General features: G+C 43.4%; 1 protein-coding gene across 1 annotated transcript in view; it reads left to right on the top strand.

Annotated features, from left to right (window-relative positions):
• Positions 1-14446, top strand: part of MED17 (mediator complex subunit 17) — a 20284-nt gene that overhangs the window by 3573 nt on the left and 2265 nt on the right. Inside the window, exons 3-11 of the mRNA XM_015410278.1 lie at positions 2271-2490; positions 3746-3882; positions 3965-4049; positions 5580-5732; positions 6307-6437; positions 7630-7803; positions 9298-9458; positions 10896-11013; positions 12995-13154. Coding sequence (XP_015265764.1) covers positions 2271-2490; positions 3746-3882; positions 3965-4049; positions 5580-5732; positions 6307-6437; positions 7630-7803; positions 9298-9458; positions 10896-11013; positions 12995-13154 — 1339 coding nt within the window. The remainder of the gene's footprint in view (positions 1-2270; positions 2491-3745; positions 3883-3964; positions 4050-5579; positions 5733-6306; positions 6438-7629; positions 7804-9297; positions 9459-10895; positions 11014-12994; positions 13155-14446) is intronic.

Genomic DNA, 14446 nt, shown 5'->3' with positions numbered 1-14446 from the left:
GTTTACATAAGAACATAAGAGACGCCAATGTTGGATCAGGCCAAAGGCCCATCCAGTCCAACACTCTGTGTCACACAGTGGCCAGAAATACCAGTGCCATCAGGAGGTCCAGCAGTGGGGCCAGGACATTAGAAGCCCTCCCACTGTTGACCCCCCCCCCAAGCACCAAGAAGACAGAGCATCACTTGCCCCAGAGCCCCTAGCTATACCTTGTGGCTAATAGCCACTGATGGACCTCTGCTCCATATGCTTATCTAATTCCCTTTTGAAGCTGTCCATGCTTGTAGCACCCACCACTTCCTGTGGCAGTGAATTCCATGTGTTAATCACTCTTTGGGTGAAGAAGTACTTCCTTTTATCCGTTCTAACCTGACCGCTCTGCAGTTTCATGGAGTGCCCACGAGTTCTTGTATTGTGAGAAAGGGAGAAAAGTACCTCTTTCTTTACCTGCTCTTTCCCATGCATAATCTTATAAACCTCGATCATGTCACCCCTCAGTCGTCTTTTCTCCAAGCTAAAGAGCCCTAAGTGCATTAACTTTCCTCATAGGGAAAGTGTTCCAACCCTTTTATCATTCGAGTTGCCCTTTTCTGCACTTTTTCCAAAGCTATAATATCCTTTTTAAGGTGTGGTGACCAGAACTGCACACAGTAGTGAGCAGTGACTCACGAAAGCTGCCACATATTTTGTTGCTCTTTATGGTGCTACTGGACTAGGGTTTCCAAGTACCTACCGTCAATCCGGCGGGGGACACATGCTTCCCCGCCGGAAGATTCTTGCTTGGAACACAGGCGCTGTACTATTCCATCGCCCAGACGTGACGTAGGCATGTAGCTGGGCAATGCTCTGGTAATGGGACTGGAAACTCGATGGTTAAAAACAGAATAAGAATCAACCATAGTTAACAATGATAAAATGCTCAAAGATGTGACCAATTTGATCAGATCAATCAACTCAGATGGTGACCTATAGATATACCCAAGGCCCGCTTCAGCAGCCCCGACCCCATCGCAATACTGTACCGAGATCTTATACTGGGCCATCCCATCACCCCATTGTTACCACCAGATTATTGGTGGTGGTGGTAGTAGTGGCGGCTCCTAATTAAAAGCCTGGCGGAAGAGCTCCATCTTGCAGACCCTGCGGAACTGTGAGAGGTCCCGCAGGGCCCTGATCTCCTCTGTGGGCTTGTTCCACCAGGTAGGAGCCGCCACTGAAGCTGCATCTATTTCTAGATTCTAGAGAAAGAGTCTCTCTACCATTAAGATAGATTCAGGTTGGGTAGCCATGTCGGGCTGAAGCAATAGAACAAAGTTTGAGTCCAGTGGCACCTTTAAGACCAACAAAGTGTAATTCTAGGTCTAAGCTTTAGATAAAAGCTTATACCCAGAATTAAACTTTGTTGGTCTTAAAGGTGCCACTGGACTCAAACTTTGTTCTCTCTACCATTGTACATGTTGAGAAGTCAATTGGATGATCTCTGAATTAGTTCAGATTCATGTCTAGAGATGTAAAATTTCCGGAAATGTTGAAGCTCGGGAAAACCCCCCGGTTTTTTCCCTTTTTTTTTTCGGGAAAAAATGGAATTTTTTAGAAAAATTGGGAAAAAATGCTACATTAGCATTTCTTTTGTCTTTTCTAGATTGAAAGTCATTCTGTTACTTTAGGAACATAAACTATGACTATGGACATTTTTACTTGGCATGAAATTATCACAACTAGCATATTAAAAATATGGTGTATCCAAACAATTATTACAAACAGAATACCCACCCACATGCAAAACCAAAACTGAAACCTTTTTCTTTTTTTTGTGACAATAGCACCTCCTAAAGGAAGAAATGCATCTTGTTCTTGCATTGGAGAGTTCAGTTTGTAACCTAGGACTTGCTTGTCCTCAGTGTCCTCAGAAATTGGATCAATCTGATACCATATATATATGGTATCAGATTGATCTTATATATATATAAGAAATGATTTGGAAAATATTTGAACACCTTGTCTTAAAATATTTTATTCATCATGTTAAAATAAAACGTTCCATAATCATTTTTTTTTCCTTTTCTTTTTTCAATTTTTCGGAAAAGAAACAAAAAAGGCTTCAGGAAAAATGCTCTGAAGTCGAAGCACAAACTGCAGACACCTTACAACTTAGGAATTGCAGACGCAAACCACATTTTTTGGTTACGCTTGAGGGCTCAGTATGGCGCAACAAAAGCAAAACCGTGTTTTAGACAGATTTCCATTCTGAGGTGCCTCTTCATTTCTAGAATCCTCAAGTTCTGCAGTTGATTTCCAAGAAGAAATCATTAGCTGGAGCCGCCCAGATCCTCCTGAAAGGTGCCGAGAGGCTGTCCAAATCAGTCGCTGAGAGCCAGGAAAATAAGCGGCAGAGAGACTTCAACTCGGAACTGCTAAGGCTGAGACAGCACTGGAAGCTGAGGAAGGTGGGCGATAAAATCCTCGGAGACTTGAGCTACAAAAGTGCAGGTATGAAGCTTGGTCTGCATTTGAACGGCCCTCTGTCCACCCTCAGGCATGCTCAGCTCTTTGTGTCTCCTGCTTCTCAGTTGTTATTTATTATTTATTTGTTTATTTATTTTTCGTACTTATACTCCGCCCTCCCCAGTGGGCTCAGGGCGGCTTACAGAGGCAAGAACAACTTGCCATGGTAAAACAATATATACATAACAATTTCAAACATATGCTACATATTAAAATCTAATAACAAAGTGCTCGGTGCCATTCATACTCTAAAGATGGCGGATCGTATGTCCAAAGTCCCAAGAAGACGGCAGAAGGATTCTTCCATAGTAGGTGTTTAATCGGGACCTCAGGGCGGTGGTAGTATAGTTCAGAGACACACAGAGAGGGAAGAGAAAAAAGGGTGCTGGCAGCGGCAGCCTAGGTAGCAGGCACCAGTCGCGAACCTGCCATTGACACAGTCCACTCCTTTATACTAGCCTAAATTTCGCATTTAGCTTATTAGCTAGAAGGCAGAGGTGTGACGTCAAGAAATCCTCGGTTCATATCTTAACCGCAGCTTCCCATCTGCAGTATGCAGATAACAATACTGTAGATAATATTACTGATCTACCTCACTGAGTGGTTGCAAGAAGTATTAACGTTGTACACTTTGAACACTCAAGCAGCGTGTCAGTCCTAAGTAACCATATTGTAAGAAGAGTGCTGTATATTGTACATCTGTAGAGTTATTGAAGCTACTTCTTCAATGAAAATACTAGCCTGTAAAATACAGAAATCTTTGCAGACATAATAGCTAATAGTTTGGTGTAGTGGTTAGGAGCGTGGTTTGATTCCCCACTCCTTCACATGGAGCTGCTGGTGTGACCTTGGGTCAGTCACAAGTTATTTCAGAGCTGTTCTCTCATGGGCAGTCCTTGAAAGAGCTCTCTCAGCCCCACCTACCTCACAGGGTGTCTGTTGTGGGGAGGGGAAGGGAAAAGAGATTGTAAGCCGCTCTCCCATCAGGTAGTGCAGGGCGGGGTATAAATCCAATCTCTTCTTCCTCTTCTTCTAATCTGTATTGCATGTATTATAGTTTTTTCACATAAAACCGTTCCGCTAGAAATTAAGGTTTACTGTATTATGTTTGGCTTTTGTCCTAGTTTGGCTTTTGTGGAACAAATCATCATCGCAAATATTAAAAAATGCTTTGATCTTTGAGGTGGATGTGATCTGTATGTCTTCAAGAACTTGTTTGCTATTACCTTTTTCCCTTTAGGGTCTCTCTTTCCACATCATGGCACGTTTGAAGTCATAAAAAACACAGACATTGATCTGGACAAAAAAATTCCTGAGGATTACTGTCCTTTAGATGTCCAGATCCCCAGTGATTTAGAGGGATCGGCCTACATCAAGGTTTGTACACGTTACACTCTGCACTTCTCTTGATCGTTTTCATTGAATACAAGATGATTCAAAGGTCTTCCTTTCAATGCAGGTATCTATTCAAAAACAGTCTCCAGATATAGGGGATCTTGGAACTGTAAACTTGTTTAAAAGACCTCTTCCAAAGTCAAAGCCAGGTACAGTTATGTTTTGTCTTTAAATGTTGTGAGAATTGGATACTGCTTTATGAAGCCGCTCCTGTGTGAAAGAGAACAATAGTATATCTTTTAATCCTAGTTCTAATATTCGTTTATTTAACAGGTTCCTTCTGACCGGCTTCACTTAGGACTGGCCTCCCCCCCTCCCCTTCCCCTTCTCATTAGATGGCTGGTTACATGTTGCCCCTCCATAGGATTTTATCCCATCTTTTAGCTGTATAGTGGATGTATTTTATGGATCTTACTGTATGTATTGTAATTTTTGTAATTTTAGTATGATTTCAGAATGCTGTGTGTTTTATAAATTGATGTTACCCACTCTGATCTGGTTTCAGGGACAAAGCAGATAAAGGGGGATTGCAGTATAGTACTGATATGAACAAGACAGAATTACTGCAAATTGTGCATTATTTAGATTTATATAAATGCACATTACACCATTTTTGACCATATATTCATGTATGTTTTACAAACAACACAAGCCAATTAACAGTTGGCAAAGGATATTTTAAAATAACACAAGCCAAATCAGTTGGCAACGATGGACGAACTCCCCCAGAGTTGAGACTCGTTTCGAAGCGTCTTTTTCAAAGAAACAGTCTCATAGAGCTGTGCATCCACATGGTCATAAATCTTCCAAATTGGACTATTCTTGATTCCTATACATTTTGATGTTATTCACAAAGTTCTAACAAAAATCTTTAGGACGGGTTGATCAACCTTCAGGTTTCAGGGACAGCAGGTTATAAATCCGGTAAAATAATAATTAAAGTAAAATAGAATAATAATAAATAATAATTAGAGTATTTGTGTGCCACCCGTTCAGAGACTTGTGAAAAATCACAGTATTAAAACACCAGGCACGCCGTGGAGTTTTTCAGATACAATACATTAACCTGGATATGTGCATGAGACTGAAGTGGCTCCAGCCGTTCTGGCATGTTAGGTTTGTAACAGCAGAACCGCGCTGCGTTCGCGGGAAGGGCGGGGTATAAATGTAATGAAAATAAATAAATAAAATTTCCCTGCTAACAATTTCAAACAAGAAGAAGAGGAGATTGGATTTATATCCCCCCCCCTTCATTACCTGAAGGAGTCTCAGAGCGGCTTAAAACCTTTCCCTTCCCCTCCCCACAGCCCTTGTGTAGTGGAGGTTCTGTGGAATTACTCCTTGCAAATGACTTTCATGCTGGTCTCAGCCATGTGGGTGGTATTCAGACAGCATGAACGAATTCTGGCTTCTTCAAGCTGCAAACAAGCCTGGTTTCTCCATGGACATGCCATCTCCCTCATATATGCTGACATTGAAATCTCCTTGATTTAGGAAGCCTTCAGTCTCCCCCACAGTTTGTTGTGATGGCCAAATTTGAGCACCTTTATTTCTTTCCCGTAAACCAGGATTAACCCTGGTTACTTGGCTTAATTACGCCTTGGATGTTCTGTGAATTCCTGACCGTAGCAGTTACTTCCCGATTTCCACTTACTTCTAATACATTTTTTCCCCTTCAGGAGCTCCACATTGGCAAACCAAACTTGAAACGGCACAGAATGTCCTGTTGTGTAAAGAAATCTTTGCCCAGCTCTCTCGAGAAGCTGTGCAAATTAAATCTCAGATTCCTCACATTGTAGTGAAGAACCAGATCATTTCCCAACCATTCCCAGGTAAGAATCCCAAGGGGAGAATTACAGCAAAGGATCTGGCAAGCTGTTTGTAGGGCGGGCTTGAAACCAAGTTGCGATCATTGTATGTTTTTGGGGTGGTGGTGGTGAATGTTGCTCTTTTTTATTTCAAGGAATTCAGTAAATGCCTGTAGGATACACGGAGCAAAATAATAAAATGAATGTATGTTTTCTACATTGTCAACAACACCTGGTCCACGAACTGTACACCTTGTGTCAAGAAGAACAAGGGCTTCTCAGTAGTGGCCCCCATCCTGTGGAACCAGCTGCCCGAAGAGATGCATGCCTTGCAGGACCTCCCTAAGTTCCGCAGGGCATGCAAGGTGGCCTTTGGGTGATCGTTAGCCACCAGGCAGCTGGTATGCCTCAGCTGTGTCTTCAGCATCCATGCATCCTATCCTGCTTGATAGTGGATAGGTTTTTAATTGTTTTATATTTCAACGTTTGTGTATTGTATCCTTTGTATTGTTTTTACTGGGGAGAGGGAGCAGGATATAAATTTGACAAATAAATAAGCCTAAGCGATGTTGATTTCCTTCCCCATTCCTTTGTGCAGGCTTGCAGCTGTCTATCTCCTTGTGTCACTCTTCAAATGACAAAAAATCCCAAAAGTCTGCTTCCGAGAAACAAAGTCCAGAGGATCACCTGTACGTCCTTGAACATAATTTGCACCAGCTGATCAGGGAGGTAATGCGCTTTTCCCCAGCCGAATGCTTACCTGAGATGGTGTTCAGAACCTCCTGTTTTCTGAGAAAGTTAAAAATCTGGAGAAGAATTGATCTGCATACTGTTTCAATCTGGGGTTGTTGTTGTTTTTTTTTACATCACACATTCCTGGAAGCACATTAGCAGTTTTTAAAAAATAAGAGTGTGGTTTTGCCTAACAGCAATTACAAGGGTCTGAAAAGAAATTATTCATTAAATGTTCTTGGAAGCGAGGCTTTGAAAGCGCGAACAGTCCTCCTAAAGCATTGCAGGGAAATGCAAGAGAGAGGGCTTGAACAGGAGGGGGAAATTGCAAGCCCTCTTAGTGAGGCATATCTTCAGGCACCTCTAAAATCCACCCATTTTCCTTGGATCCACTTAGGGGTGCTCTGAGCCAGTGGGCAGCAGGGCCACCTGCCCAAGGCAGGGCCCATGGGGGCGGGGGGGGCAGCCATCCACCCAAATTTTTTTTGGGGGGAGAGTAGGCTCCTGTGAGGAAAACCACACAGTTTTCCATAGATTATTATTTTTTCTCTGATAACTTTTAAAGAGTGTTTGTAATCCGCCATATCCTGGATAACCCAGGCAAGCCCGATCTCGTCAGATCTCGGAAGCTAAGCAAGGCCAGCCCAGGCAAGTGCTTGGATGGGAGACCTTTAAATACCAGAAACAGGAGGCGGGGGCAGGCTTTATTCAGCCACCTTTCCAAATATCCTCCATGCCCCCAGTAGGGGTCAGTCACCAGAGGTCACCATGACTTTCAGGGGCACATACGCACACATGCACATAAAAATACCCCTAAAGAGAGAGAGAGTGTTTGTAATCAGGCTGTGTTTATCTTAGTTGTTGACCCCAGGATTTATGATTTAGGCTTATTGTGTGTATGGCTTATTGTGACAATACCGACCAGTTAGACAAAACGTTAAGTACACTCCCATCAAAAGTTACTCAGCCTTGGTTCTTTTCAGTAAGGTTCCCAGCAGACCTTCCTGGAAAAAAGTGTGAAAAGGAGAATGTTTTTATGGCAGTGTCATTGCTTGGGGCATTTGCCCTGATCTTGTATATTCTGCTTTATACCAGCAGAGACGTCTGCACCATCGAACGTCAACCTCTCTTACCACCAACCCGCTAGCCTGTGGTGGGTTGCTCAGGAATCTCTTGTCTTCTCTTGCAGTTTCACAAGCAGACCTTGAGCTCCAACATGATGCCTCACCCAGCCAGTGCCCCCTTTGGCCTTAAGAGGATGAGACTGGCAGGGCCTCAGGCCTTTGACAAAAACGAGATCAGCTCCTTGCAACCCAGTGAAGGGCTCCTGGAGAAGATTATAAAACAGGCAAAGCACATCTGGGTCAACAGTGGGAGGGCTTCTAATGTCCTGGCCCCACTGCTGGACCTCCTGATGGCACTGGTATTTCTGGCCACTGTGTGACACAGACTGTTGGACTGGATGGGCCTTTGGCCTGATCCAACATTGGCGTCTCTTATGTTCTTATGTTCTTAACGTGTCCAGAGGAGGGCAAGGAAGATGATGAGGGGTCTGGAGACCAAGTCCTGTGAGGAAAGGTTGAAGGAGCTGGGTATGTTTAGCTTGGAGGAGAGACGACTGAGAGGTGATATGATAACCATCTTCAAGTACTTGAAGGGCTGTCATATAGAGGATGGGGCAGAGTTGCTGTCTGTTGCCCCAGAAGGTCGGACCAGAACCAATGGGTCGAAATTAAATCAGAAGAGTTTTTGGCTAAACATTAGGAAGAATTTCCTAACAGTTAGAGTGGTTCCTCAGTGGAACAGGCTTCCTCAGGAGGTGGTGGGCTCTCCTTCTTTGGAGGTTTTTAAACAGAGGCTAGATGGTCATCTGACAGCAATACTGATTCTGTGAACTTAAGCAGATCACAAGAAGGGAGGGCAGGAAGGGTTGCATCAGTGCTTAGTTCTCGTGGCCCTTTCTTGCACGCCCAGGGAAATGCTGATCGCCACTTTGGGGTCAGGCAGCAGTTGTTCTCTAGGCCAGTTTGGCCAGGGATCCTGGAGAGGGGTGGGGGGGTTACCCTCTTCTGGGCATAGAGCAGGAATCACTGTGGGTGTGGGGGGGAGGTATTTGTGAATTCCCTGCATTGTGCAGGGGGTTGGACTAGATGACCCTGGAGATCCCTTCCAACTCTATGATTCTGTGATTCTAAAGAATGCTGAATTGGGGTTAAAACAGTTATTTTCAAATGTGGGATTGCAACCAGTTTTTGAGTTTGGAGATGGCTTTGAGTACCAGGGGCCACTGTGCACCAGGAACTGAAAGGGAGAAAGGCTGGAGATGGATCACAACGAAGGACAAAACGTGACTGGTGGGCCATTTTAAATATGTTGGGGGTCCTGAAACTCTTAGAGGAAAATCCAGAACAATAGATCAATTAAAACACATTATGTCTGTTTCTTTGGCACAAACATTTGTGGCATAATAGTCATGGTGAGAGACACTAAAATGCTGTCTCTTTGAAACTGAAATATCCACTCTGTTGTGTGGTTACTAATGGCTCCTCTCATTCCCTGGAGATGCTTCATAAATCTTTCCTGCGTTTCTTGTTTTGGCATGTGCTATACAGCAGCTCATCGACGTGGTGAATAATAGATGCTTAATGCTCTCTTTGGGAATGCATATCAGAGTGTCAGTTTCCAGTATAACCTTCACGTACAATTATGCATAGAAGTCATCCGCGTTGCTGCAGTTTGTCTTAAACGGTATCAATACCTGCTTGCACTGTAGGCGTTTGTATTGCATGTAAATGGTTAGATCAGGCATAACCTATTAATTTCCGTGCCGCTGGGGATGCGGGGAACTGATCGTAAGGTTTGGGGATTCCTTCGTTTCAGAACCGCTCGAACCATCGACAGTCTCGCCAGCCGCATTGAGGATCCTCAGATCCAGGCCCACTGGTCCAACATCAACGATGTCTACGAGTCGAGTGTCAAAGTCCTGATCACCTCCCAGGGTTATGAGCAGATATGCAAGTGAGTGTGGAGAAGGGAAAATAAGTTTGCTTGCCATGTCTTTTTAGCGCTTCCTGGAATATAGAGACTCAGGTGCCTTTATGAAAAGAAGAATGCAGGGAAAGAGCACAGGTTCTTCCGGTAACGGTTAGTGTGTGCCCATTTGCTAAATTATATCCATTGTGGGACTTGTTTCCCGATCAGATATTTTAAGTCGTGCTTTACTTTCACTCTGCTTTAAGGAACACCATGCTGTAAACATTCACCCCACATAAGTTAGCAATCGTGCATGGGAATGTACAAGTATTGGAGACGTGCAGCACCTAGAAATTATTTTTGGCACTTTTTTTGGCAGGGGTTCAGTTCATAAAGGAGATGTTGAACCATCAAAACACCATCTGATCCCGAAGCTTATTGTGCTGGGCTGCGTAAAAGAATATGTGGTTTGTTTTTAGCCTTTTAACGGCAGCCAACTGGGAAAAGGTGGCGCCTTCATCATTAAATGAATGGCTTCGCTGTGTACGGGATACAGTGCTCTTGACTAAACTAACATACTATCCGAGGTCTCAAAGGGATTTTTAAAGTTGGCTCTAGAGTTTTTGGAGCCGTGGGCAATGTCGATAATGGTTTGGAATGGCAAAGCTAGAGAGTGACTCTCACCGTAGGAGTTCTCATAAGAAATGGCCTTTTTTTCTTTGTAATTTAATCAGTGTACGTTGGAGATGTAGTTTTTGAAATGAATTATAACAAACTGTTACGAAAGGGGGGGGGAGGATCACCCTGGTGGAAGAAGCATACAAAGACGTGTTTTTTAAGTGCCAAGTGCCCTGATCTGGATAGCCCAGGCCAGGCTAGCCCAATCTTGGAAGCTAAGCAGGGTCAACCCTGGCTAGTATTTGGATGGGAGACCTCCAAGGAATACCGGGGTCGCGACGCAGAGGCAGGCAATGGCAAACCACCTCTCTGAATGTCTCTTGCCTTGAAAACCCCATTAGGGGTCGCCAGTTGCCATAAGTCAGTTGTGACTTGACGGAACTTTCCACCACCACGCTGTGCCAAGCAAGAGTGGGGTTTTCCCCCCAATTTATAATTTTTATTTTGAAAAACAATGAAAATAGTATACATACAGAAATAGTTGAGAAGGATCCAACAGAGTAACAAAGCAATAAGAACATTTCCTTCTAGGCGAAGTGCAGTTTTATAACAGTTAAACCACTTAAATTAAAAAAAAACAGCAAAGTTTGATAGTGCTTATTTTTTGGAAGAATCCCTCCTGCAGTAAGATATTTAACAACAGGGAACCACATTGCTTGAAATTCTTTCTGGCCGTTCCCTGTAAGCGTTTTACCATATACAAAATGTTCCCAAACCAAGCAAGAGTGTTCATGATTTTTTTTCTCCACCTCCCTCCACTGCTCAAATGTCACTAATGCTAATAATACCTTACTGTTTTCAAAGATCCATTCAGCTGCAACTGAATATCGGCGTAGAGCAGATCAGAGTAGTCCATAGAGATGGAAGAGTTATCACGCTGTCCCATCAAGAACAAGAGCTGCAAGATTTCCTTCTGTCTCAGGTAAAAACTGAGATGATTTCTTTAAGGTGTGTATATTGCCAGAAAGAAGCATAGGAAGGAAGAGATTGGACTGGGACATTTCTCCTTGGTTTTTATATTTGCAGGCTGGCTTTAATTTGGGGGAACGTTAAAAACTAATATCTGCCACTTCCAGCCTGAAGTGGTTATAGGTATGAAGGCCCAGGAAAACTCAAAAAATGAAGGCGGAAAGTTTTAGAAACAGAGAGAGAGTCCGATGGAATATTTTCTCCTGAGGAGGAATGAATTAAATCCTTTTTAAGGCAAAGTTCTACTGATAACATGTAATATGAAAATGTTTGTGTACAACAAACAACAGCATTAAACAATGACAATTCTTATTAGAGATGTGAAGGCCTGGGGAAAATGGGAGAGGAGGTGTTCCAGGGGGAGTTTCGGGGAGAGGGGGTGTTCCAGTTTCTTCCAAAGATTTCTTTTCCATCTTTTCCTCTGGAAAAAATAGGAAATGATGGGGAGCACTAAAAAAAAAACCCAAACCCTTGAAGTGAGTGAACTGTAGATGTATATAACATATTTTCAAAGATATGATTGTTTAGGTGTGAATAATTTTGGCAGCAGTTAAATGTCTTGCACAGCAATACGTTATTAAAGAGTTTGCTGTTTTCAGTGTTATAAAGTTTAACTTGATATCCAAACATAGCTTCTGTTTTTCTCTACCGGGCAAAAGTTAAGATACATGTGCTAAGGTAGTGTAGGGAGCAGCTGTTTCCTTTCTCAAGCACTGGATATGTTTGCAGTTTTGCTTGTAGGAATCAACTGCATTTGTAGTATATTTTCATATGCTAAGTTATGAATGATGCATGTTATGTTAAAGCAGTAAAACACGTTTGGGTTTGAGAGGAAAGTTGGTGTTGCATATATTTCAATCTTCCGCAGAATGTTTGAGGGTTTTTCCCCTAGAAATTCTTTTTCATGTGGCTCCAAAATTTCCAGAAATATTACCACGTCATTCTTCTATTTATTCATTTACTTCATTTACAGCCTTAGAAACAGAGAGAGAGTCCGATGGAATATTTTCTCCTGAGGAGGAATGAATTAAATCCTTTTTAAGGCAAAGTTCTACTGATAACATGTAATATGAAAATGTTTGTGTACAACAAACAACAGCATTAAACAATGACAATTCTTATTAGAGATGTGAAGGCCTGGGGAAAATGGGAGAGGAGGTGTTCCAGGGGGAGTTTCGGGGAGAGGGGGTGTTCCAGTTTCTTCCAAAGATTTCTTTTCCATCTTTTCCTCTGGAAAAAATAGGAAATGATGGGGAGCACTAAAAAAAAAACCCAAACCCTTGAAGTGAGTGAACTGTAGATGTATATAACATATTTTCAAAGATATGATTGTTTAGGTGTGAATAATTTTGGCAGCAGTTAAATGTCTTGCACAACAATATGTTATGAAAGGGTTCGCTGTTTTCAGATATTAGTTGCATATGTTTGAGGGTTTTTCCCTTAGAAATTCTTTTCCACGTGGCTCCAAAATTTCCAGAAATAATACCACGTCATTCTACTATTTATTCATTTACTTCATTTACAGCCCAGCTTTCTCCCCAATGGAACCCAAAGCAGCTTACATTATTCCCTTCTCTTCCATTTATCCTCACAACAACTCTGTGATGTAGGTTAGGCCGAATGTGTGTGACTGGCCCAAGGTCACCCAACAAGCTTCCATGGCAGAGTGGGGATTCGAATCTGGGTCTCCCAGGTCCTAGGCCAGCAATCTAAGCACCACACCATGCTGGCTGTGGCCTATGTGGGCCAGGCTTAGTGCAATTACAGCAGTAATTGCTCCAGACTGCTGTGAGCTAGAAAACAGTAATTGATACGTTACAGTATTTAATAAAATAATAGGTTTTTCCTATTGGAAGAGCAAGAATAAACATTGACATTTAGGGGACGCGAAGAAAAATTCGGTCAGCATGCACGCTCATATCTCACACTTGCAGATGTCGCAGCATCAGGTGCACGCCGTTCAGCAGCTGGCCAAAGTGATGGGGTGGCACATGCTCAGCTTCAGTAACCACATGGGCCTGGGCCCAGTCGAGAGCATCGGCAATGCGTCGGCCATCACCGTGGCATCGCCAAACGGAGACTATTCCATTTCAGGTTGGTTGTGGGAACCGATTACTCTTTCGTGCATCATGTCATGTTTTACACTGAATTAACCTCCCTCTTACCACTTTGAGTGAATTCAGCTGTACCTCAATTTAGTCTCCCTTCTGAATCCGTTCTAACAACTCTCTCACTGCATTTTCCATGATTAGATTGCTAATCCTGTCCTGTCAGTCAACAGCTAGAGTGGTTCTTACCCATTCTGAATGGGTCGATTACTCTCCCATTCGTTCACGTTTTACACAGGCCTCTTCTTGTAACTTCTCCTCTGTCTCCCTCCCTTTTTTTTTTGCTGTCACGTCACAGCTGACTTACAGTGACCCTGTGTGGTTTTCAAGGCAAGAGATGTTCAGAGGCCTTCCTCTTCCTAGCATTCGTGGTACTCCTTGGTGGCCTCCCTTCCAAATACTGGCCAGGGCTGAGCCTGCTTAGCTTCCGAAATCTGAGGAGATCGGGCTATCCAGGTCAGGGCCATGCTTGAGTATAAATTTAGCTACTTAGAATCACAGAGTTGGAAGGGACCTCCAGGGTCACGTAGTCCAGTCCTCAGCACAATGCAGGAAATTCACAGCAGTGACCCCTGCTCCATGCCCAGAAGATCGCGAACAAAACCTCCAGGATGGCTAGCCTAACTGGCCAGGAGAACAATTGCTTCCTGACCCCAAAGTGGTAATTGGCATTTCTCTGGGCGTGTAAGAAAGGGCCACAGGAACTAAGCACTGAGGCAATAGATGTTGGGAAAGACCATTCATGGAATCATAGAGTTGGAAGGGACCTCCAGGGTCATCCAGTCCAACCTCCTGCACAATGCAGGAAATTCACAAATACCTCCCCCTCCACAAACACACCTCAGTGACCCCCTTTTCCATGCCCAGAAGATGGCAAAAAAACCTCTGGGATCTCCAGCCAAACTGACCTGGAGAAACTTGCTTCCTGAACCCAAAGGGGTGATTGGCATTTCCCTGGGCGTGTAAGAAAGGGCCACGAGAACTAAGCACTGAGCAGTGTTCCCTCTAACCTGTGGAGTCTTGTGAGCAAATATTCTACTTTGTGAGCTACTGACATTTAAGTTGTGAGCGAGCTATTTGGCTACTGCATAAATCAGTTTGCTTTGGAGCCATCCTTCCTGAGCGGAGACAAAAATGTGTGAGTCAGAGGTTAAAAAACTGTGAGCTAGCTCACACTAACTCAGCTTAGAGGGAACACTGGAGCTGAGGCAACCCTTCCTGCCCCTCCCTCTCAGGATCTGCCTCAGTTCACAGAATCCGCATTGCTGTCAGATGGGA

The sequence above is a fragment of the Gekko japonicus genome, unplaced genomic scaffold, assembly GCF_001447785.1.
Source record: "Gekko japonicus isolate JY-2015 unplaced genomic scaffold, Gekko_japonicus_V1.1 scaffold1306, whole genome shotgun sequence".
NCBI classification, from domain to species: Eukaryota; Metazoa; Chordata; class Lepidosauria; order Squamata; family Gekkonidae; genus Gekko; species Gekko japonicus.
This window is presented reverse-complemented; position numbering and strand designations above follow the sequence as displayed.